We start from the raw sequence: 27,500 nt of genomic DNA, 5'->3' as shown, positions 1-27,500 counted from the left end.
AAAACCAAAAGCACAACACCAATTACACAAGGATCTGTGTACACTAAACACAGAAAGGCAGAGTAGTATAGGTGGGGACAAACAAACCATGCTGGGCTGCTCACCAGGATTTAACATGGTTTTCTAAGGCTTCCTGACATCCCACCCCTGAAAACTAAAAAAATAAAACCTATAACCCCTCCCTATTCAACATAACAGGAAAGCAGGACGTTCTCTTTATTTTCAGCCCTCCTGCAACGTTACTAAAGTGGAGAAGTTCATTGTCATGACCTCTCAGTAGGCACAGGCACTTACTGCCAAGCCACTGGGGTGCAACCCCAGAATCCTTATGTGGAGAGGCAGACTGAATTCTGCAAGTTGTCCTCTGACCTCCACAATGGAACTATGGCATGTGTATGAGGGTGCATGCATGCACACGTGTCAATGGCATGGGTATAAGGGTGCTTGCACGTGTGCACACACATGCGCACACACAGACACACACACACCATAAAGAATATATATGAACAGTTCATCATTCATCGTCTCTGATCCAATGGGGGAGAAGAGGGTAAGACACCCACCATTTACCAAAGTAAAAAACCATGACAGGAAAGAGCAGAGAAGTGAGGGAAGCTAAGTGAGACCCACGATGGAGCCAGGCCATGACTGAGCAAGGCCAGCGAGAAGGATCTGACCTCTGAGACCACAACCATGCAAGGCCAGCGAGAAGGGACGTGACCTCCTAGCTCAGACTAAAACTAAGACGTGCCAACAGCCATAACCCACTTGCTATTGTGACAGGTGATCAAAGCGTTCTCAAAGGGTGGAGGAAAAGGCAAACACATATGCTTTAGAGCTTGACTGGCTAAAGTTTAAATATTGATAGGCGACATCTAAACTCTCCAAACAAACCGCAAAGTGAGAGCAGAAGAGAAAATCTAACTGCAGAGAAGGAGACAATAAAGCGGTGGGAACGGAATGCAGAAAAAAGGAATTCAAACAGAAGCAGATGGACAGGGTTGCTCTGTTTTCATTCTGAGATAAGGCTGTATGTAGCCAAGCTGGCCTGCATAGACAAGGATGACCCTGAGCTTCTGATTCTCATGCCTCCTCCTCCCCAGGGCCGGATTAGACCTGTATGTGCCACTGTCTGGTGTTATGCCATGGTGGGTATCAAACCCAGGGCCTCCCACATCCTAGGCAAGCACTTTACCAACTGAGCTACACATGCTCTCTCTTTTAAGACTTAATTTTATTTATGTGTCTGTTTGTACTAATGCTACTTGTAAGCTAATGCCACCTGTGTCCAGGTATCAACGGAGGTCAGAAGGGGTCCTCAGATCCTCTGGAATTGGGGTTACAGACAACTGGGAGCCGCCTGAACCCAGGTCCTCTGCAAGAGCAGCGAGTGCCTAACCACTGAGCCATAGCTCCAGCCCTTACAACATGTTTTTTCCTGACATGAAATTAACAAAACCAGTTCCTTGCCTCGGCGTAAGAACAGCTTTTGGCTAATACCCACGGCCGCTAAGAAGAATAGGAGAACGGCTGACTGGCTGTGAATTAATTTCAGCATCAAAATCAATTATTAAATGGGAGCTTTATTAGAGCCATGAATCTGGGTGTTAGTGTACTTGAGTCTTCAATATCACTCATTAGAGTTAACAGCATTTCAGATACATTTGCAAAAATGTAAACAAACTCATATGCTAATACATTCTGATTAAAGTAGAATCTGAAACAAATAATTAACTTTCTAAATAGTCCTCCACCACATAGCACTTGATAAATCCTCCAGCACACGCCGCCGTATGGAGCTTATTTAAAAGAGGGACAGTGAGATGCTCTTAATGTTGAAACTGGGATAGCGGCGCTCTGAGAACTCGGATGGCTGAGGTCCCAGGTGGGAACTGTTGCCTGTCATTATCTTTTCGCCACATCCACACACCCCATCCACAGCCTCCTTCTGGCTCCTTCAGCACTCCTCCTCACTACTGAGCATCCCTCTCCAAGGTGCGGTGCCCTGTGGCGCCTCTGCTGCAGGTCTCTGCTAGTCTCCTCTTTGACCGTTTCCTACTCTAAACTCTGGCTTGTAATCTTGACTTCAGGACCCTCCCTGTTACCTTTAAGCACTCATTTCCACTCTTACCTTTCTCTTTCTTTTCCAAGAAAAAAAGATTGGACGGGGCGGGGGGCTATAACCCATGGCTTTACAGAAATTTCATGTTATTAAAGGTATTGAGAATTCAAATGCTAGCTACACGTAATTGCTCTTTACCTGAGGCTAGAAATGGGGATACGTGCTAATTTCTTAGCTCCTCCAGCTTAAATCTGTAATGGAACAGGGTCAATGAGCTGCTCAACTGCTGCCCACGTGGGGGGAGGAAACTGGATGTCTAAAAGAAAGGCACCTCGGGCAGTAAACCCCCACCCCCGCGCCAACACCAGCCAAGTCCCTGAGTCCACACCTGCCCAATATTTACAGAGCCTCAGTGAGAGCTTCGCTACGGTTAGAAGCCGGGACACTTATTTCATTTATTTATAGAACGGTATCAGTGCTCATCATGATGGTCTGTGCCAGTTCTGTTTTCAAGCCAGCCCTTGATCACTACAGGATATGAGCTGAAAACGGAAGATGACGAGGCTGAGATGGGACACCGGGGGTTCTGGAGATAGAAATGCCTTAGTCACAACTCCGGGAAAGCAGACTTCATCACCGTCAGCGTTTAAGAAACCCCATTATGAGATCCGCAATCACTCAATCTACTGACCGACCAATGAAAGAATTACGATAGGACCTAGCGAAGTCTTACATAATTGCGTACATAACCCCAATCTGTCCAAGACCTGGGGACTGCTGAAGACTCAGTAGAACCCAAGATCCACTGTGGACAAAGAAAATGAGGATGTCCCAGCAAACGCTGGAAAATTCTTTAACCAGTCCTGTGCAGAAACTGGCAGCAGAAATTATCATGTCAGATCAAGGACAGACCAACCATCTTCTGGAATGTTCCAAGTCTACATGGTAAAGGCTTATGTCTCTGCACTAAACATCGGTTGCCTTCACGCAGATGGCCCGGTAGCCAAAGATTTTGTCCCGTTAATTTCCAGTTGGAAAACTCGGATGCCTGTCCGTGGAAAGGGAGCTGTAGAGAGGTGCTCCTGTCACCTTCCTGGTTCCCCTAATCATGGGGTCCGTCAGGGGCAGGCAAGGGGCGAGGGTGGAGCATCGTGTCCACACATGAGGTTGCCGAGGAACGAGCCTCGGAAGAATGCTTTAAAAACTGAAGATGGCGGGGCTGGGGATTTAGCTCAGTGGTAGAGTGCTTACCTAGAAAGCACAAGGCCCTGGGTTCGGTCCCCAGCTCCGAAAAAAAGAACCAAAAAAAAAAAAAAAAAAAAAAAAAACTGAAGATGGCAAGTCCCGAAATAGTCAAGACGACAAAAAGTTTATTTCCAAAAGACAAAACCTAGACAGATCTAAGGGAAACATAAGGGTTGAAACGTAGAGACAAAGGGAAACACACTGCACGAGTTTGAGTGGCAGAAAGACGGACCAAGGTCACGGAACAGAAACTTTTGCAGGGCCATCTGGCACCACGCCAGCACCTGCTTCCTAGTCTGCGGACGACGAGAAGAGAGCACAGGTAAGAGCCTGCGCTCAGGGTTGTGTTGCAGAGAATGATCCGAGCTGCCCACAGGTTTCTGTCAGCAATGGGGGAAACTGTTGTCAACGTCTGGCAATTTTATAGAACTACGCCATATTCTGGATGCTTTCCTTCATCTCGCTGTATCCCACTGGGACCGCAGGCCTTTGACAAGCATGACTCTAAAAGCACCCAGAACTGTGCCCGACAGTATTAAATAGCTCTAAACAAACCTAAATAAAATAAATCTTGATGGTTCCTTTTGGGGGTAGGGGGAAGACAGAACCCAAAATGGGGCCGGTTATCCACGAACACTTCCTGGGGAAGTGTTGGGATCTGGAGTTTTGTTTGTTTTGCAATGACTTTAATGTGCGTGTACATTGCCAGCTATGTCTTCATTTTACAGCTTTGTTAAATTACGCCTATAAGGAAATACATGGGCTAGGAGAATGGCTTAGTTCGTAAAATGCCAGTATGTAAGGGCAAGGACCGGGGTTCGGATCCCCAGAACCCATGTAAAAAGACTATGGTCACTCTTAGCACTGGGGGGGCAGAGGTAGCAGAGGTGAGCGGATGCCTGAAGTCCACTGAAGCCAGGTTCAGAGACTCTGCCTCAAAATATAAAGGAGGAAAATGCTGGGGAAAAGACACCCTATGTGACCTCAAGCCTTCATGTGCATGCAATAAACAAGCATGCATGGGTGCTCATACCCACATTAGTACACACACACACACACACACACATACTCAAACACACACACTCACACACACACTCAAACACACACACTCACACACACACTCAAACACACACTCAAACACACACTCACACATACACACACTCAAACACACACTCAAACACATACACACACTCAAACACACACACTCACACACACTCACACACACAAACACACACTCAAACACACATACTCACATACACACACACTCAAACACACACAATCACACACACTCAAACACACACACTCAAACACACACTCAAACACACACTCAAACGCACACTCAAACGCACACTCAAACACACACTCAAACACACACACTCAAACACACACACTCAAACACACTCACACACACTCAAACACACACTCAAACGCACACTCAAACACACACTCAAACGCACACTCAAACACACACTCAAACACACACTCAAACACACTCACACACACTCAAACACACACTCAAACACACACTCACACATACACACTCAAACACACTCACACACACTCAAACACACACACTCACACACACACTCAAACACACATTCATACACACTCAAACACACACACTCACACACACTCACACACACTCAAACACACACACTCACACACACTCAAATACACACACTCACACATACACACACACTCAAACACACACACTCAAACACACACACTCAAACACACACTCACACACACACTCAAATACACACAATCACACACACTCAAATACACACACATACACACACACTCACACACACACTCAAATACACACACTCACACATACACACACACTCAAACACACACAATCACACACACTCAAACACACACACATACACACACTCAAACACAAACAATCACACACACTCAAACACACACACACTCAAACACACACTCACACACACTCACACACACACATACACACACTCAAACACACACACTCACACACACTCAAACACACACACTCAAACACACTCAAATACACACACACTCACACACACACTCACACATACACACACTCAAACACACACACTCACACACACACTCAAACACACATTCACACATACACTCACACACACTCACACACACTCACACACACACACTCAAACACACATTCACACATACACACACTCAAACACACACTCACACACACTCACACACACACATACACACACTCAAACACACACTCACACACACTCAAATACACACACACTCAAACACACTCAAATACACACACACTCACACACACACTCACACATACACACACTCACACACACACACTCAAACACACATTCACACATACACACACTCAAACACACACTCACACATACACACACTCAAACACACACACTCACACACACACTCAAGTACACACACTCACACATACACACACTCAAACACACACTCACACACACTCAAACACACACACTCAAACACACACTCACACACACATACACACACTCAAACACACACTCACACACACTCAAACACACACAATCACACACACTCAAACACACACACTCACACATACACACACTCAAACACACACAATCACACACACTCAAACACACACAATCACACACACTCAAACACACACTCACACACACACACTCAAACACACACTCACACACACACACTCAAATACACACACTCACACATACACACACACTCAAACACACACATACACACACACTCAAACACACACAATCACACACAGTCAAACACACACACACTCAAACACACTCACACACACACTCACACACACATACACACACTCAAACACACACTCACACACACTCAAACACACAAACACTCAAACACACTCAAATACACACACTCACACATACACACACACACTCAAACACACACAATCACACACACTCAAACACACACACGTACACACACACTCAAACACACACACTCACACACACACTCAAATACACACACTCACACATACACACACACACTCAAACACACATTCACGCATACACTCACACACACTCACACACACTCACACACACACTCAAACACACATTCACACATACACACACTCAAACACACACTCACACATACACACACTCAAACACACACACTCACACACACACAAATACACACACTCACACATACACACACTCAAACACACACACTCACACACACTCACACACACTCAAACACACACACTCACACACACACTCAAATACACACACTCACACATACACACACTCAAACACACACAATCACACACACTCAAACACACACACATACACACACACTCACACACACTCAAACACACACACTCAAACACACACTCACACACACTCACACACACTCACACACACTCAAACACACACTCACACACACTCAAACACACACACTCAAACACACTCAAATACACACACTCAAACACACACACTCACACAATCACAAACACAATCATACACACAATCACACACTTGCACACACACACACACACAAAATGTTAATCCTTTCAGCGGCTTTCAAAAATGAAATTTAATTTTTTTTTCACACTGTTCCTCCACTGAGACCCCATGTAAGGCTTTGTCCCACACCACTTCCGTCTCCCACTCAGACACAGAGCACAGTCTGGAATCCTGCTGGTTACAAGGAGGACGGGCAGGCTGGACTCCCAGAAAAGATGTTCTAACTTGGAAGTGCCACACGGTCAGTACCCCTGCTCTCACCTGACAAGCCAGCACACATCACAGGACCGGGAAGGACAACCCTAGCATGTATCAGAACCGGGAGACAAACGTATCTAATGAGTTGCATGAGTGAATAAATTATACCCCGACGTGTACACACGTACCCCACCTCAATATATTATCCACGAGAGCAAGGGCCTTGGTTGTTCTACCGCTATTGCCCACTGCTGTATCCCCAGTGCCTAAAGCCGTTCATCCCCCACACACAACCCTCTAAAAGAACTCCTTGGATAAACGCAAAACCATCTTCTATTAAGGCCTCCTGCAAATCTGAGACTAACATATGTCTAGACCTGCTAAATTATTGAATCTAAAGATCTCCCCCCACCCACCCACTGTTGACAGTTTTCTTGGAGCAGTGTAAAAATATTCATCTTTACGTTCTGTTTGGGCTGTCAGCTAGAATTCAGACACTAAATATGTGTTCTGTCCTCTTGGGCTTGGATTGTTAAGCACTTTGTGTTTACAAAATGCAGTGTCGGGGACAGAATTCAGTGACGTAACTGCTGTAAACAGAAGCAGGGGAAGGACCTGGAAATGAAGGGATCGCATAGTCTTGGGGCTCTGGGTGACCTGGGAAAGAGCCCGGGGAAGGTTCTGGCACCGTCTACCACCTCCTCCTCATGTGGACAGAACATCTGTTCATCCCAAGAAAGACTTTTCTTCTTCTGTGTGGGAATCTGAGAGTCTCAGCTTGAAAGGACGATTGTGACTGTCCCCATCTGCTGCCTCCAGCATGTCCTTCAGCGCCTCCCCTGCTTCCAGTGCCACCACAAAGCAGCCCTGTGTCCACCAGCCAGGCTTAAGGAAGGGGCATCTTTGAGAAGCATTTAACCCACTCAGGACCCAAGCTTTCTCCTAGACTCAGACGTGGAGATGGGAGAGAGGCAAGTTCAAGGCCAACCTGGGCTACAGGGACAGTTTGAGGCCAGCATGGGCTTCATTACATTAATCAGGTTGAAATGTATGTATTTACAAATCCGGAAGCTTCGTTTCCCAAGCAGGGGGGCAAGCATCAGCAGGGCACCATGCCGTGAAGTTTCTAAAACACCAGTTTTAAGACACGAAGTTTAAACGGGCAACTGAGAAGCCTTGGCAGGACGAGCGACTCCAGCCTCACAGTCCCACCTCACCCAGCCTTTGCTCCTCATGCTGGCTCTGCACCAGCCTGTGACTCCTGCCTCTTGCCAAATGCTCAAAGCACATTCAGCCTATGGCTCCTGGGCTTGTTCCATAGATGTCATGGGGTGCGTTCTCCCAGAATGATACGAAGGTGCCTGCTCCATCTCCTTCAGATCCTTATGAGAGAGAGGGAGGGGAGGGGAAGGGGGAGGGGGGAGGGGGGAGGGAGGGGAGAGGAAGAGGGAGGATCCTGGCAACTCCCTGCTCCTTAGTTGCAATAGCTTTTTCTGTCAGACAGAAGTCTGGCTCACATGTTTGTCTGTTTTGTTTTGTTTTTTCTTTCTTACTACAATGAAAGCTCAAAAGAAACAGAACAGAGACTTTGGTTTTCAACATGAGAACCCGCAGCCTAGAAAACACTCAGTGTGTGTTGAGTGGAAGCAACCCAGCTTATGTGTTTAAGGCTCCCGATCCCAGCCACTCAGTTGACACAAATGGATTGGCGTGATTCAGAGCAAACAGGTTCACACCGAGCTTCAAAAAGGAACTTGGGGCATCGACACCTCACAGCTTATCACATGTGTCTGAGACCTAAGTCTGCCTTTTTGTAGTCTCTCCTGGTACTACAATAACCCAGACTAAACACCCGTCTTTCTAAGCAAATCTGGAGACTAAAGCGGGATGATCTAGTAAAAGGTTAAATTTCAACTTCAGAAATAGATCGTTAAGGCTGGTGTTCAATCAAAGACAGGACAGGCTCCGAGAACGAGAGCCCCTAAGTGAAGTTGATACTGTTTTAAAGCAGAAAGCAGGATCATTCTATTATCTGGGTTTTCCTTGCACTCTGCCTCCCTCCTCCCTCTGTCCCCACTGGCATTGTTTCTAAAATGAGCCCCGAGTGCCCCCCACCTGTGGCACCTTGCTGCCTCCGGGCCAAGTAGCTAACCTTGCACTCACCTCCCCTCCAAACGTGATTTTTGTCTTCCTTGTGATCGAAGACTTTTAATTTCCTTCTTGGTTCCATGTTTTGGTTTTCCCCCCAAATAAGCATGTAGCATTTCAATTTAAATTTTAATAAAGGAATAATGTGTTTTGTGGCTTCTGCTATTTCAAGATACCTTCAGATCTTCAACCTGGTGTTCGAGAGCCTCCAGAATTGATTTTTTAAATTTTTTATATTGTACGCATTTATTATTTTACAGCACCTGTTTGGTTTCTATTGAGAGAGAAAGGTGGGGATTTGGGTTGGTAGGGAGGTGGGGAAGATCTGGGAGAACTTGGGAGAGGGGAACCCTAATCAGAATACATTGCATGAAAAATACCTATTTTCGACTTAAAAATGCGAAGAGGCTCCATAATTCCCTTGAAGTTTCCATTAGCTGCCCCTCCCCCTACCTAAATCTGCTGACTCAGGAACCCTCCTTCACACACTACCCAGGACCAAGTTGCCCCTTCCTTCTCCTTAGCATATGGTCACCAGCCCACCTCGCCCCTTTTCGTGCTAACAACAGATTTTCTGCTGCTACTGCTGTTCACGTCCAAAGACTTTACATATCCTCTGTCAATGAGACAAGGGCTCGGTGGAGAAACCTTGCAACAAGGATGCTCTGGCCTCACTCACTCATCCTGAGAGCCCGTAGCTCATACTGAGGGATAGAGTTTTAAACTAGCTCAAAACTCAGCAGCAGGATCTGACTCAGGAAGACAAATGATTAAAAATGCAGGAGGACTGGTGCAGACTCACTGACCCTCCGGATGTCACCGGACGTGAGTAAATGAGTAACGGGTTCTGTTCTACCCCTGTGATGTTTGTTCAAGCCCCCATTGTGCCCTACAGATAATGTTCCAGCCATTGTGTCCTGCAGAGAGTATTCCAGGAAACCGGGGCTGAAGCCTAACCAGATGTGTATCAGATGCAGATGCTTCGTCAACTCTGACAAACATTTACCCTAAAGGACAGGAATCAAGATCTGTTCTCAGGAGAATGAGGGCTTGACCTTTCCCCTGATTTAAACCCTAGAGTCTTAGGAACAATCCTGTGACTTTGAGAGTTTCCCCTTGTGACATTTTTGGTATTTCCTTTTGACATCCCCTCATCTCCTGGGGCTTGCGACTTCTTCCTTTAAATAGCCCTTCTCCCAGCCACTCAGGGTCGACCCCTCTGTCTCCTGCGTGGGATATGTGTCAACCTGGAGCTCCATAATAAACCTCGCCTCTGCTTATTGCATCAAGATTGGTCTCTCGTGTGTCTGGGGTCCACGACTTCCCGAGACTTGAGTGAGGGTCTCCCTTTGGGGATCTTTCAATACCAACCTCCCCTGGCCATTCCTGTCAGAACGACTTCTTGCACTTTCAGACTAGATGGCCTGCTCCTCCTCTTGGTGGTTATCCCTGCTGGCGCTGCAGTCACAGTGCAGCCCTGTGGTCTAGCATCTGGGTCTAATCAGCATGCTGTACGCTGCTCTACTGAAATATGCCTGTGCTGTGGATTCACGCACTGAAAATGTCTTGGGCAAACACATCCTGAAACATTTGTCAGGGGCGATGGTGACAGACAGCTGCTATTAAATAGGAGCACACCAGGATGGGCATAAGGTGAAGGGGGTTAAATTAGGACGTAACCTTCCTCGGGCGGCTGAAACAGGTTCAAACCTGTACTCTCAGGTCCGTGTGTCCACTCTTAGCTGGCTCATCCCGGCCATGCCCTCAAGGACACACCAAGTACAAGATGTGTGAGCTGGACAAGGGAAAAATCTGGGCCTGACATCATGTTCCCCGTAAGCTAAAGGAGTGTCTGCTGGGAATGACCCTCTCTGCAGGAAACACCTTGGGCTTTTCTCTGGGCTCCACAGCAAGGGTACTGTGTGCCCTGAAACTGAGAGACTCCATCGAGGTCAGTCAAATGACTTCCTTTAACCCAGAGGAAGGACTGTCAGGCGGAGACGGTGCCAGAAAGCTCTGGACACTGACCCACTCCCAAGTCAGACAAGGCTGGCCTCTGCCAGTTCGCCATCTGGAGTGCCTGGAAGGCGCCCGTCTGGAAATGAGGTTTCAGCTTAGGGACTAACTTTGCTGCTGGCTCACATGATGACCTTGGAGCCAGGCAAACGAACCTGGTGTATTTCTGTGTACCCATCAACAAGAATGCTCCATCAGAGCCCAAATCAAAAACAACGGAACCGCCCCTCCCACCGCCCGCACTCAGGACCCAAAAATATTCACAGTGATGAGCAGTCAAGCCTGCCTCTGAGGACCTCTGCTCTGATCATGTGTGGCCCCTACGTCTCGTAATGGCTTCTCTTTCCCCCTTCTATCCAGAAGCCCTCAGATCAACACAGCCCCCATGAGAGCTTCGTCCCACATCCACCCACCCAGCCAATTTCCCTATGAGGGGAATATGATGTCCATTGATGTCACTGCTGGTATCCTCCTTTGCCTAGTGCACCCCCCTGAGTAGCGGACTATTTTAACTCCATGAAAATATCCTTTAAATGATCCAATTACAGCACTGAGAGGGTGGACGGGGAAGAAAAGGGAAGCAAGCCAGAAAAATAAAAATCTCAGATCACACCCCTGCTTCAGTCAGGACTAATTACCCGATGTCGCACAAACAAACAATGCCTTAATTGTAAACAATCCAATAAGCCAGGTCCTTTCACTGCCAGCTTTGCCACTTGCTGCCACATCAGCTGCCAAGTTCTACCCTGGCCAGGTCCGCCTCACCAACAGTGAGCTGGCTTTCCTCTCTCTGGTGAGCTGCAAGGCCGTAAGGATCCCATAGCTTTGCCTCCTACCTAGAGGAGATGGACGCACTGCTCAACTTGGAGAGGACAGGACAGTCCCTAGACCGTAAATGGCTCATCTGTTCCAAGAACAGGGAGAAAAGTACCTAGAAAGCTTGCCTGGTTAACGGTTTCTGAATCACAGCGCTCTACCTGACACAGTGTTTTAAGTCCTTGAAAAACCTTTCCTCAGAGTTTGTAATCTCTGTCCTGCAGGAACTAGATAGCAGCAGATTCTGCCCCAAGGCTGCAGCTGACTGCCTTTTAGTGCTAATGATACAAGTTAACAAAGGCACCTCACAGGCAGGCAGGCAGGCAGGCACAGCTAGGGGGATTTCCAGCCTCACTGTCTCTTCCTGCTCTATGGAGAGAGGGCACTACAGTCAGGAGGCAGCTCTGCTGGAAAGAACTCCAAAACTCATTGAACCTTTCTGTGGCCCTTAACATCAAACCCGAGGCCATACGCGTGCTGGCACAGAGCTCTACCACAGGGGTCTGCACCCACCCTGAACAGCTCTAACACATCAAATTTCCCTAGGAGAAACAATAATCTGTTGACTTTTTAAAAATATCAATTATTAACATTTTTTTCAGTTTGCTTCCCCTAGAATGTCAACTACCAATGCTTTTTCAGTTCGCTGCCCCTAGCCTGTTTCATACGCCCACAGATCTGTATATGCGAGCTTTCAGAAGGACAGGACACACTTTTCAGCGAAGTCTTCAGCCATCTCTGGCTCTGAAAGAATTTCACTCTGCAGACTGTAACTGACTATTGACAACTCAAGCCCTCTCGGAAATGAAGACATGAACACTTGGGAAAGGTTTGGTGAGAAGATGGTGAGACATTTACAGAGACGTGAGTGTAAAACACTCGGCGATAGTTTGAGAGGACAGAGTTTAAAGCCAGGGGTTGGATCTCACTTGCAGACATGTAGATGTTACAGGTAATACGGATACAGATGTCTGACTCCCACAGATGGAAATTCTCATCCTCTTGGTCATACAACACTGAAAGCCGCCGATCGTTGATATTTCTGCTGAGCAGTCTAGGATTATATTTTCCTCCATGTACCGCCGAGTACCCCGATACACTGAGTACTATTCTTTTGTTACCAGTGAACTGCTCAGATCTCAAATTAGCACACAGCAGCTCAACCTGCACCATTTTATTGACATAATGTGTTGTTTTCCAAAGTACTTGTTTTGGTTTGTTTTAATGACTTAGTAGTCCTGTATCACCAAAACTATGTTGCCCACATTCTCTAGAATATCCGTGTTAGTATTCTATCTAGGCACCACCCCACAGTTACCTGGCAACAGCCAGGTATGCCTGACTCACTATAAAAGGGGCTGCTTGCCCCCTCCTCTCTCTCTCTTGCTCTCCCCTTCCCCTCCTTGCTCCTGCTCTGTCCCCTTGCCCCTCCCCCCTCTCTCCCCATTCCTTTCCCCCTCTCTATATGCTCATGACTGGCCTCTACTTCTCTATTCTCTCTCTCTCTCTCTCTCTCTCTCTCTCTCTCTCTCTCTCTCTCTCTCTCTCTCCCCTCTGCCTTTCTCTGCCTCTATTACTCCCTCAACTCCCCTCCCCATGCCCTAAATAAACTCTATTCTATACTATACTGTCTGCATGGCTGGTCCCTCGGGGGGAAGGGATGCTTCAGCATGCGACCATGGAGGCACCCCCTTCGCCTACACCTGACTACACATCCACCAAACATATTCCTTCTCTCCTTTATCTTTTTATAAACCCAGCAGTCTGAGTCTTTCCTATCAAAATAAAATCAAACGTCTAGTTCAAAATATAAAGAAAATTCCCAAAGTAGACTCAAAACAATGCAGTAAAAACAAGCAGGGAACTGGCACTATTAAATTCACTAATGACACCATATTGTTGACACGCTCATTGTCTTTTATTATAATAATGTAAGAAAGTATTGGAATTTTACTACAATAGTATAAGAAAAAGTCTAGACTTGCTCTTCTAAAATCTCATGGTAGATTGAAATTACTCCCGTCAAAAAAGAATAAAATAAAATAGAGCAAAAGAATCAAAAGCAAAAACAAAAATAAAATAAAACACTTAAAAGCAAACACACACATAAACCCAGAAGGCCACTGATGTTTACATAACAGTCACACCAAGTGGTTTTATGTGTTTCCTCTGTTACAGCCATCTCCTTCCAGCCCTCATAAGCAGTCCAGAAACTAGCCTTTTGTTAGCACAACCACGGATGCTTTTTAAAAAGCTTAGCCCTCTTGGGGAAACAGGATAAGAATGAGGTTCTTAACTGTAGGGAAACAGAGAGACCCACATCCAGTGTCTGTAACTCTGACACTCGCATCTCCTGTTTGTCCAAATGTGTCAGCAAGAATTGTTATCAGCAAAACCTAACCCCGACTCACGAGGGCTGTTTGTAGTCCTTCTTTCTCCTGCCCAAGTGATAGCCACAGAAGCCGCCATCCAGCTACTGTTCATACTGATGTGTTTGATGGTGAGGCTTCAGTTCAGCAGGGTGATAGTCAGATCACAGAGACATACACTAACTTAAAAAGACTCTTCCCTCAGACACAGAGGAAGAGCAATGGCCCAGGCTAAACTTTCTAAAACACACTGCAGTCTTCCCGACAAATGTCCATTGCCTGTGTGCTCACCACACAGCAGGACCTTCTGTTTCTCCTCCTCCTTCAGCCCCAAGAAGAACAGAGGGCCAGGCATCCCACCCAGTCTGCTTGGCTCCCCTCAGTCCTGCCCTGACTCTCACAACTCAGGTCCCATCAGCTTGGGGAGGTTGATATTCTTATTCCTCCCTCCATCCCTGGTGCTCACTGGCCTGAACACTCTGGTCCCTTCACGAATGAAGGTGGCTGCTGAAGGACCCTCCTGTCTCCTTCATTCCTGTCTCTCCCTCTCTCCCTTCACAACACCCCTCTGATTCTTTCTTAACGCCATGACATCATTTCATAGTTTCTTTGGATTTTCCCCAAACTCCAAGACCATAAAAGTCTAAAGCTACCACTTTACTGACTTGGACCCAACCACTCCCTCCCTCTCTCTCGCTCTCTCCCTCTCCCTCTCCTTCTCCTGCCCATTCTCAGTACAGATCTCTCAAGACCTCATTCCAGACGAGCCCTGTTTCTCCCTTTACAAGCACACACCCATGCTTTAAAACCCGAATTATCCTTGTCTCCTTTGCTCCCACCGTTTACCCCATGCCCTGACCTCTGTAAGCAAATCTGTGCAGCATTGGCTGACTAATCCCACTCTTACTGTAGCCTCATTTGAGGTCCCACCTGGGCAAGAATGCTTCCTTTCACCTTCCTAGCCACTGTGACCCCTGCCCTCTTGGGTTCCCACAGCATTCAGTGTAGACTAGTCATTTGATACTTCAGATGCATTCCCTTCTATTATCAGAGTCTTTAATTTTTCATGCCTATGTATCTTGTCTCTTTAACCAGATTTTAAATTCCCCACCTCATATTTTATGAATAAAGAAGTGAACTCCACTCTCTAGTTTCCAAGGAGAAGACAACATCAGCAGATTCAATATAGGAAAGGTGAATTTTTTTATCTAGTCCTTTAAATTTATCGAATACTGTGGGTCGAGCACAGTTCAGATGCTGAGGGTTACATGAAAAATAGCGACATAAGGCCTGCTCTCGTAGGGCTCATGTTATAGCTTGGAGACCAGACATTAATGAGACGGGTGGGTCAATAATGGCATATGTGAATTCTGCTGCAGGACGGGCAATAGAAACAGGCTGTGCTGGCTTGTTTTCTGTCAGCACGACACAAGCTAGAGTTATCTGAATGGAGGGAACCTCAGTTGAGAAAATGCCTCCATAAGATCCACCATGAGGTGTTTCTTAATCAGTGATTGATGGCAGAGGGCCCCGCCCATTGTGGATGGTACCATCCCTAGACTAGTGGTCCTGGGTTCTATTAAGAAATGGGGCTGAGCAAGTCATGATGAACAAGTCAGTAAGTGGCACCCCCACCCTCACCCCATGTCCTCTGCATCAGCTCCTGCCTCCAGGTTCCTGCCCTATTTGAGTTCCTGTCGTGACTTCTACTGTCCTATCTTGATGAACAGTGATGTGGACATATAAACTGAGTAAACCCTTTTCTCCCCAAGTCTCTTTGCTCATAATGTTTCATCACAGCAATAGTGACCCTGACTAAGGCACAGACTTAGAGTCGTTTTCAGGTGCTACTCATGGCAACCCATTCTGAATCTGCCTGCCTTCCACCTCTTCCAACTTGAGCTGGGCCCTGCCTTCAGTAGATACACAGACCATTCTTGTTGAAGGAGATGACAGTTCCTTCAGACAGGTCACGTGACAATCTCTTAAAGGAGCAGTGCTAGAAAGGAGAGTTGAAATGGGCAGGGGCTCTGTGAACATGTCAGGAAACAAAAGCACAAGATAGAAGACACAGTAGGGAAAGAAGTGCTCTCTTCACCAGTGGAAGGGGAAGCCCTGGGTCCTGCTAAGACTGAACCCCCAGTGAACTAGACTGTTCGGGGGAGGGCGGCAATGGGGGGAGGGTTGGGAGGGGAACACCCATAAGGAAGGGGAGGGGGGAGGGGGATGTTTGCCCGGAAACTGGGAAAGGGAATAACACTCGAAATGTATATAAGAAATACTCAAGTTAATAAAAAAAAAAGTGCTCTCTTGTGAATCAGACTTCGCAAGTTCTTTAAAAACAAAAGAAAATGAAAGAGGAAGGGGTTGGGAGGTGGGCGTGAGTCTTGAAGGCGGTAAGCGCAGTGGTGGGCAAGTATAATCAAATCGCCTTGTATGAAAGACTCAAAGAATTAATAGAGATATTATATTTTAAAAAGGAAAGGGGAGGAAAATTTTTAAAAAAAAGGACAGTCAGCGAATATCATATTATAAACTTGCTTTTGTGCTTAAATATTATGTTCTGTCCTTTTATGAAATTAAGACTAAAATAGATAGATAAATAAATAAATAAATAAATAAATAAATAAATAAATAAATAAAATCCATTTGTCCTCTCCCCATCCAGCCTGCACAAAGCAGGAGAAAGAATAAGCTGCTCAGCAAAATTTATGGCAACAAAACCCTAACATTTTGGAGGGAAATCTCCCACGTGGCCCTCGAAATCTTTGTTTCTGCAGACAACCAAAAGAGGTAATGATTTCTATCGCCCCTTCTGCCTGAGTCCCAAGGATTTTCAGAACTCACTGGGGGTGACCCAGCTTACAGAATCAGCACATTAGAGTTTCCCTCCTTTCCTTGACTTCGGGACTTCATGACCCTTGTCCTAGTGCACATGTGGTCAGGAATAACTTCCATTTGTTTTTAGAATACAAATTAATTATTTAATAAACTTAAGAAAGAAATTAAATTCCCTTCTTATTTAATATTATACACACAATTTCTCTCTCCACAGGTAGAATATCATGACAAAACATACTATTTGAATTCATAAAAAAAACAACTAAGATTCATCCATGCAAACAAGGAAAGGAGACACCACAGAGGGCAAACTGGTGATTCAGTAGAGCTCTCTTCTGATAAATCGTTGTGCAATGTTCAAGAAGAGTTATTCCTGAACTAAGAAATCCTTTTGAATGTGGTCCTCAATCACATGCCCCAGTTAGTACGGGAAGCCTGAAATCCCAGATCTTGGGAAGCTGGGGTAGGAATATCGAGAGATAAATGACACCTTGGGCCACAAAGCAAGGGTTCAACGGGAAAATCATGCTGCTTCTTACCAAGCTGTAAAACTGCAACATTGTATCTCACACATAAATAAATCCATGAGCACTAAACCCCTTCAGTAGATGCTCCCGTCTCACGCTGTGAATGGGAATTGATAGTATCCTGTTGTTCTGTTGAAGTTTACTCAGAGGAGCTAGCAAAGCCTGAGAGACTGAGGACATTTTATCCAATATCTAAACCTGGCATTTTATTAGAGATTCACAAAAGGTAAAACTACTTGGCACAAAATTATTCCGATCACTCCATAAACCATCCTGGTATTTCTGCAGCACAAGGTTCTGTGTCATTTACATTTAGTTGCCTCAGCACACACACACACACACACACACACACACACACACACACACACACACCACCACCAACAACAACAACAACATCAACTGCCATAGACTTGTATCCTCACATCATTAAAGGCTTAAATATAGCTTTTAAAAAATGAATTATGTATAAGGGCTAGTTTTCTGGGAGCCAAGACAGAAACATTTATCATATATCAAGCCAATAAGAACATTTGTGCTTTCATTAAAGTTTGGATTCTTTCCCACAATGCCACAGGCTACCAGCTGAGGGCATCCAACTGCACTGCTTTGCAACAAGTAGACAACTTTGCAACAAGAAGACAACTTTGCAACAAGAAGTCAACTGGAATAATGCAAGAGGGCTTGAGAGAGCAACTCAAAACAGGTGAACAGGGATTCAAAGAGGAAAGGAGTTGGCTGAGAGGAAAGGAGTTGGCTGAAGTGTTAGAAGGAGCCCCTGGTCTCACAGCAGGGCTCTGTAAGAAGCATATTGAGGGGCACAGGTTCAAGGGCAACACACTGCAGTGTGGAAGCCCAAGAGTCAGATGGGAGTCGTCATCAGGAGCCTTGGCCATCAATCCAACGAATTTGGAGTCCATCTTGTGGGTGCTAGGAATCACTTAGCTGTCAAGTAAAAACCATTCTACAACTCACAGTGAATCAGGGAGGAGAGAGGAGCTAGGCAGAGAGGTTTAGAGTCCATGAACCAAGGAAGAAAACAGAAGGAGAACAGGGATTTGGAGTTCATGAGGAAGCTGGATCAGGAGTCCACTTATCTTACTCACCGAACTTGCAAAGTAGCTTTTCCTCCTTTTTAAGATGCATCATTTCAAAGATTTTGAGTAAGGAGGAAAGAAGAAATTGTCAAACTGAAGTAATAAAACGGACATTAAAATCTTTCCTATTGTAGGCAAAGAAGTTAAGATGCACTTGATACCCAGTAAACCACTTGAAATCTAGAAAGCTTTCTTTCTGTGCTAAGTTTCCATACTAACAGGGGAACCGGCGTGAAAGCCACGACTGAGATCTGGTTTTAGCACAAGAGATAAAACTTACAAGAGAATAAGTAGACAAAACTTGGCAGTTGCAAAGTCAAACCACCCACCCGTATTATGGAGTCATTACTTTTAGCTAGATGGTTCTCAATTGTCCTTTCATAAACTTGGGAGCTTTTCTCCAGCCTTAATATTCTGACCGGCTTGCCACAACTACTGCATTTTTTTTTAAAAAGTTCCTCAAATGGCTTACAGACACCTCTAGTCACTGACTATCCTCTCCAGCACTCCCTACTCATTTTGGAAGCTGAGTCTCACATTCAACCCCCCACATACCCTTAACTATTATATAAATTACTGCATACAACACCGAGTGTGTTCCAGATTTGATTGGCTAGCCAACACTATGTTCCTGTGTCAATGACCTTCGGTGTCAACGACCTTCGGTGTCAACGACCTGTCCTCCCAGACCACAGGAGCGGGTCACCTAGAGACCACACCCTAGAAAAGGATGACTGCCATTCAGCCACACCCACAAATGCTCTCTTTTTATTGCTGCCATTTCACTTGAACTCTGGAATGCTTGATTCTCACCTAAACCTCCAAGCTCTTACAGGCTCCTACCAGACTGTTAGCTCCCTTCCTGTCCAGCCACATTCCGCCTTACCAGCTTGGGTTTGCATGTCTGAGCAACCCCCCACCACGATTTCAAATCATTGTTCCCAGTGGCTGAGCTCTGAGAAGAAAAAAAGCTGGGCAATTCAGACCAGTAGCAGTCACACTTGTAAGCGGCTATCCCCGGTGGCTCTCTCTGATGATCAACAACCTGTCCACCTATCCCTGGCTGACAGACGTCCCTCCCACAAGTCTTCCAAACCTTGACCACATGCCTTAAAGTCCCTCATTCTACTTCCTTTATTTTTCTTCTTTACACGAAAGTGAGGTGCGTCAGATGAAGGGATGCTCTCCTCCCTGCTCCTCCACCCCACATACACCCACTTCAGCACCATCTTCCCTCGGGGCTGCATCTAAGGAACGGGGGTCTCTGCTCTTGTCCCCTATAAGGCTGTGGTTTCTTCCCATATCCAAAGGCCAAGACCAAAGAGACCTTGAGACATGCAGTCATATCCGTTTGTTCTGTAGATACATTTGTTCTTTCTAAATCACGCCCAAGGTCCCCTACCTTAACTGTTATCATTTCTGGGTATACTATAATTTTATTACCCGTCCAGTTATCATGCTGGTACAATACGATTTTATTAAAGTCTCTTAGCGACTGGCCAGCTGCAGCACTCATATCTGATTTTATCCTCCCAACAGATCACTTATCAAATGTCGTACATTTACCTGATAAGCCCCGTCCTCCTGAAGGTAAATGTTTATGAGAGTAGAGGCCATACCTATTACACGCTCTACCCTAGTGTCTGGTGTGTCTATCGGGGAACTATCCCTACTTCTTGACCAACCTCAATTAGGCAAGCAGTGGGAACCACACCTCACTGGATCAAAATCAGCCTCTTCCCTGGAAGTTTGAACTTGGGTAAAGCTAGTCTTACTAAGGGACTTTACACTGTATCTCAACCTTGACAGAGCTCTAGGTCCTGATCCATTTCACCCTAGAGTCCATAGTGAATTTCCCGCTTGGTGTCTGTGAAATGGTTCAGTATCCTTATAACTGGTTATATATTTTTAAAGATTTTGTTTGTTTGTATTTTATGCTTATGAGAGTTTTGTCTGCACGTATAGCTGAATGCCAGAAGAGGGCATTGGCTCCATGGGGCTACAGTTACAGAGGCTCATGAACCTTCATGTGGGCGCTGGGAGTGCTCCTTTTTGTCTTTTTTTTTTTTAAGATTTATTTACTTATTATATATAAGTATAGTGTAGCTGTCTTCAGACACACCACAAGAGGGCATCAGATCTCATTACAGATGGTTGTGAGCCACCATGTGGTTGCTGGGATTTGAACTCAGGCCGTCTAGAAGAGCAGTCAGTGCTCTTGACTACTGAGCCATCTCTCCAGCCAGGGAACGCTCTTAACTGCAGAATCAGTCCTCTAGCACAGCAGTTCTCAACCTGTGGGTCATAGCCCCTTTGGGGCTTGCATATCAGATATTTTGCAATTAGATACTTACAATTCACAGTGATGTACAGCGGCAAAATTACAGTTATGAAGTAGCAACAAGAACAATCTCGTGGTTGGGGGACACCACAGCAGGAGGGATGGATTCAAAGGGTCCCAGCATCAGGCTGCAGTATGAGAACCACTGTGCTAACACGTAACTAGTGACTTGTTAACTTAACTTAATATGTGTCCGATATTTATTACCAAGAGATCCCTTAATACTCTCCTGTTCTTTCGTATGCTATACTATAAAGGTTTCTAAATAAACATCGCGATGCCAAAGTTTTGGGTTTGGCTCTGGGTTTTTATCCAGGGGACGGAGCTAAGAAATAGAGGTAAAGAAATGACTCAGAAAGAAAGGTTTATTGCCACAAAGCCTGGTTATTTGTGTTTAACTCTTGGCACCCACACTGTGCAAGTAGAGAACCGACTTTCTGTTCGTTGTACTCTGAACACGCACACACACACACACGCACATGCACACATACACACACATGCACACACACATGCACATACACACACATGCACACACACACATGCACACGTACACACACATGCACACACACACATGCACACACAGAACACAGGCACGCGTGCATACACACAGGAACGTATCCACACACGTGCATACTACTAAATAAATAAATGGAAAAAAATATATTCTTACCGTGTAGAAAAAAAGTGCTCTGTTTATAATTTCAAGTGCCTATGCGTGGGTTTGTGTGTATATAGGGCCAGTAGTCAACTTACTTTAATGAAACGCGTGTTGTCAGAAGGCACTGCCTTTACAATTGGCACTCTTAAATAGACCACGCTTAGGGCTATTTCTGAGTTTTTCGGCTGAAGGCAGTTTTTCCGTGAAATCTGACACTAATTTCATTTCCTGACCATTTTCCTAACCATCGAGCACAGGACAGTTAAAGAATCTGCCTCGTTACAACAGCCCAGAACCCACTGAGCACGGAGGACCAGCTGCAATCATCTGGCACTGGATCTTGGAAATGGACAGCTCTGGCTCAGAGAACAGGAAGTTGAGAGCCAGCAGCAGGGCCGCACATGGTACAGTACTTACCAAATAAACGCTGATGGAACAGAAACTTGCCAGCAATCAGTCCTATGAGAATGGCCAGTAGCCATAGAAGCACCTTCAAAATCCTCCAGCCAACTCCTCTAGGGTATTTATTTGTTACGAACGAAAAACAGTTTCCAACAACAATAACATTGGCTTCTGTTTGGCTGTGAGAGACTGGGTCCTCCGCGAATATCAAGAAGTTAAAGAAGATGACCAGGTAAGCCACGATCATGCGAGACCAAGGATGCTGGAAATAGTAACGGAAGTCTTTACCCATCCTTCAAGCCTTCGGTGCTGTTCGACCTGTGTAGGGAAAGACACCAAGTTAGAGCTGAAGAGAAGCCGTGCCTCTCCTTTGTTCACAGCTACTCAGGCCTGCTACACAAGAAGATGGGTGCGAAATACCACACCTATTCCTGCCTCGGTACCCAAACCAGTGCCAAGCTGAAGAGAGTTAACTGTCCTCCATCCTAATACACATACAGGTTTTTCCAGACAGAGTTTCTCTGTGTAGCTCTGGCCATCCTGGAACTTGTTCTGGCCTCAAACTCAGAGATCTGTCTGCCTCTGCCTCCCAAGACCTGTGCCACCACCGCCTTGCTTGAGGGGACACGAGAGGGAAGGAAGAACAATGCCCAAAGCTAAGGGGATAGCCAGGCTTTGACGGCCACACTCCTGTAATTCCAACACTTGGGAAGTAACAGGTGGAGTTTTACGAGTTCAAGGCCAGCTTGAACTATGGAGCAAGTTTGATGCCAGGCTAGGCTACATGAGACTGTTTTGTTTTGTTTTGCTTTGCTTTGCTTTTTTTTTTCAATGAGATCATGACTATGGCAACATGGTGGGGGTGTGGAGAGCACATCTTCATTAGGCTCTCAGACATTTTACCTTATGATAATACTGCGAAGCCACTCGAAAGACCCGGTGATACAGAAGTAAACTGAAAACATTAACAAACACTCTGCCCAAATCGGTCTCCACACAGCAGCGATTAGGTAATTCGACGGATATGGGATACGCTTCCAAATCTATTTCTAGACATTGTCAAATGGGCATATGGGCAGAAAATTGCCTAAAATAACCTCTTACAGTCTGGTTAAATAATTTCAAGAAAGATTTAATATACACAAGTCTGTACTAAGCATTTCCCCCAGGGGTGCGGGTGGGTGGGCAGGGCAGAGATGGACCGCTGTACTCCTGGGAGTTGTCGGGGAAAAGGAAACTTTCACAGAGAAAGACATGGCCAAGTCCGAGGTCCAGGTTAAGTAGGATGTTTCCTCAGGTGGAGATGGCAGATGTCCTCCACATCTCCATCATCATCATCATCTGGTTTCTTGGGACAAGGTTTCTCCATGTAGGTAGCCCTAGCTGACCTGGAATTCTCTGTAGACCAGGCTGGACTCAAACTCAAAGAGATCCACCTGCCTCTGACTCCTGGGTGCTGGGATTAAAGGTGTGTATCACCTCCATCCCTACGGTTGCACCTTCTTAAGAGCTCCCTACAAATCCTCTACATTGTCACTCCCACACTGGGCCTGCCTTAAACCTAATGGGTCTCGTGAGAGGCACCTACTGCTACTGCTAGCGTTCATTTTTGTCAGCTGACTTGGCACTCAGACTCAGCTATATATGTTTCTCTAGCCATAATACCTGTTTATATACTAAATAACAAAAATAATACGGGATGTAATTTGACTTCCACCTACCAGCTCATTTTTCTTTTTTCTCAATTTTTTAAAAAATTAAGTCCAGGGAAATAAAAAAAAAAAAGGTATTGGAAGAAAGTCCTGGCAGTGTCCACACAGCTGTGTTGGGTGTCTGCGTGTGTCATTAGTATGTCTGTTTTGGGTCATAACGACCCTCTAAATGCTGTAATTACCACTCCCACCCCTTCATTTTACAGGGATGGAATTGAGGCTCTCAGAGTTTGTGAGCTGCCACAGAACTGTGGTCTGAGTCTCTGGAGTCTGAGCCCAGGGCGTGATTACCAGCCCCAGGTCAGCTTCAAGTACTTCCAGGAGGGAGCCAGGGCTTAACCCCCAGGATGTCAGACCTTGCATGCTTTCCAGAGGGGCATTCATCTCTAGGAACAATGGAACAAATGCTGAGTTCTGTAACATACCCTACTCTTCCCAGGGGTGGAGGGTGTAAATAAAAAAGTCCTTCACGGGGTTGGGGATTTAGCTCAGTGGTAGAGCAAGCACTTGCCTAGCAAGTGCAAGGCCCTGGTCAGTCCTCAGCTCCAAAAAAAAAGTCCTTCACAGATCCTGAACACTTGGGAGAAAGCAGGGGCAGGCGAGCATTGATGACGTTGTGTTGTTTTATACCTGACTGAAGGTATAAATATGAGCCATAAGCCTGAAGTTCTTTAAAGTCAATAGAAGATCTGAGAACCGGGACCAAAGCTCCAAAACTCCATCCAAAACTCCACCCAAAACCCCATACTCCTGGCTTGTGAATGTCAATTGAAGCCATAATCTAAATGGATGAAGATAGGATACAACTCTTTTTCAAAGAGCAACATTAATACACGCATGGATTGACCATACAACTCACCCAATCTGATCGTTCCAGCACCTTCTATCCACAAGCCTGCCAAGCAACATCACGTCCTAGAGCTTCCCCAATGCTCAGCTCAGTAAAGCCCGTTCCCAAGGTCTGTGACTCAGAATGCTTAAGAACGGTGACTTGCACAGAGCCAAGGGAATGTTTTAGAACAAACATGAATCCTATAAATGTCCGTGACTGTTGACGGCCATTATCCCACTGTTGACAAAAACTCATGCAGAGGCCCTGGCAGTGTCCAAAAAACACCACCACAGAGAAATTCCCAAAATCTCATCCCAGAGACCCTGTGTCTTAATAGACTCCCCTGCATGCCTAGCAACACAGAGACGCAGTTGTCACCTAAGTCTCTCTTCTGGGTGACTACGCGCCTCACTTAACCGGTGATGGCTCTGATGAGGTTGCCACCACTACCTCCTCTCTCCCCGCAGGTGCATGGGTTGGGGACTGAGAACCCAGAGGAGAAGCACAAACCCTCAACTCCTTTTTAGAAACGAAATACTGACTTGCATTGCTCTGGGCTTTTTTTATTTTCTTTTTTAACTTCAGAATCTTGCTTTGTGGGCAATATACTGTCCACAGGCCAGCGTCAAATTGAGCGCATTCAGAAACTTTTGGAGACAGCTGCTGTTACACTATTTTGGGAGACAGAACGACATACAATGCTGAGCAGAGGAACCCTAAACCAGTGCATGATCTCAGCTAATTCCAAGCAATGCTATGAATGTCCCTGCCGCTATCGTGTTACAGATAAGGACATGGAAACTCCAAGCACTTGCTCCCCATTAACTCACAGACCCAACAAATTTTTTAAAAAGTCAAAAATGTAATGCCCAGGTCTTGAATGACCTTTCTCTTTGATCAGTGCTGGAGGCTGGTCCTACAATAAGCTATCTCTGTCATCTTTCAAATTCACTTGTTTTTTTTTTTTTCTAACAGTCTAGTGACTTCGATCCTAGCAGAAAAAAACTGGGACACTGATGTTGATCATTTCATCTTTGTATGAGAAACATTAGTATAGATTTACTGTTTTTCTTGTGTCCAGAAGTTAAAATGGTATTTCCCAGCTCTCAAGCATTCCCACAGTTACTTGGGTGTCTTTGCTCCTCCCTCTTCTGTGGCTTTAGACACCAAGATGTCAGAAGTTTGTCTAGTCCTCGTGGCCCAGCTTTCTAGTTCTCTAGATACCCTGATAAGATCCAGAATGCCAGAAATATTTCTTCCTCTGCCATTCACAATCTGCATCTCCATGGACCACAGGTTCATGCTGACCCTGTTGTTAGGAATCTAGGATTGAGGTTTTCCAATAGACGATGCTATGAGGCACACGGTTTGCAGATATTTTGGTTTAGTTTGTTTTTAATTCTAATCCTACAACTGTATGTGGGGATGCCTTTATTCTTACCCTTGAGCAGTTCCTAGTGAAATCATCCACTTACATGTTTATCTTTTTCCCTTGATCCTCCTTAGTGAGATCATAAGGGGCTATTTCCTTCCTGGGCATAGCTTAGTGCTGAGCAAATAGTGGGCAATCAATAGATGTGAACTGAAGAAACGTAGTAGAACACTCAGAAATAGAAGAGCTCTCTTTGTCCAAGAAGGCTCAAAAAGACAGAGTCATGTGACAGTGAACATCTGCTAAAGAGAAGAGAAAAGGCAGGCAACCAAGCCTAAGCTTTCAATGCTGGAATGGCCCTAGCAATACTGACCTCATGCCTGGTCCTCACCATCAGCACGGGGCTCTACACTGCATTAGCAGTGGGCTAACATTTACCGAGTACTCACTGTACACGAAACTCTATACTGTTGAGCCTTGCAATCATTGCTAATAAACTGAACAGCTGCCCAGTAAGGAAAACACTCTTATTTTTCCATTTCACAAATACTGATGCTGGAACTGAGGGTCTAGTACCTTCCACAAAACAGAGAAGCTCACTCAAAGGTAGGATAAATGTGGACCACACAGCACCCATGCTTTACACTGTGTTTTCTCTGCACAAAACTTTGCCCTTTGTGTGCAGGTTAAGAAGCTTTCTAAAGGATTCCCCATGCTTCTAGGACAATGAGTCTACTGTTCCTAAGCAGTGTGACTGCTGGTAACGTGATCAGAAGGAATGAAGGGCCACGGAGATTGTTCATTCTTGTCCCTTGTTTCAGAACATCAGCATAAATAGCTGAGTTGATCTGATGGTATCTTCAGAATGCACCACTGATGTTGTTCAGTCTGACACTCAGAAGACGAAACTCCACACCCTTTAGTTCTCTCATCAGTAATGACAGTGGGGGTAATGCCACCATTAATGCCTTGGAAGCCTTTGGCTTTACACAGAAGTTGTAACCAGAATATTGGTGAGTACAGGGTAAAATTGATCATTAATCAGCTTCTATAATAGCTCCAACTCTGAAGAGATGTGGAAGTATCCCACATAACTAAAATGCCACATATTTCACCAAAACCCAGCATTCCAAAGAAGAGAAAGGACCTCCAGATCAAAGGAGTTTGTAAAGAAAATGCTGTTGTATAGCCCCTGGGTAGGGAATATGAGATCAAAGCCTTCCGAAGAGAAGACTGACACCATCTGCAGAGAAATGGTGAAGTCTGACTGTAATTCCAGAATTTGTCCATCTGTCATTTGTCCAACATCTACTAATCTCAGACACCCATGTGCTGACGTTACCTGCATATGGTCAGTAGTAAATAAGCATTTAAAG

The 27,500-nt window shown here is 45.5% G+C and overlaps 1 protein-coding gene across 1 annotated transcript in view; it reads right to left on the bottom strand.

Moving 5' to 3' along the window:
• Tmem117 (transmembrane protein 117) overlaps nucleotides 1-27,500 on the bottom strand; it is a 468,392-nt gene that overhangs the window by 437,432 nt on the left and 3,460 nt on the right. The window contains 1 exon segment of the mRNA NM_001271239.1: nucleotides 22,224-22,526. Coding sequence (NP_001258168.1) covers nucleotides 22,224-22,500 — 277 coding nt within the window. The 5' untranslated portion in view covers nucleotides 22,501-22,526.

Source organism: Rattus norvegicus, chromosome 7, assembly GCF_021556685.1.
Source record: "Rattus norvegicus strain SHRSP/BbbUtx chromosome 7, alternate assembly SHRSP_T2T, whole genome shotgun sequence".
In the NCBI taxonomy this organism is placed as follows: Eukaryota; Metazoa; Chordata; class Mammalia; order Rodentia; family Muridae; genus Rattus; species Rattus norvegicus.
The sequence above is the reverse complement of the archived record's forward strand: the minus strand, read 5'-3'. Positions and strand labels throughout refer to the sequence as shown.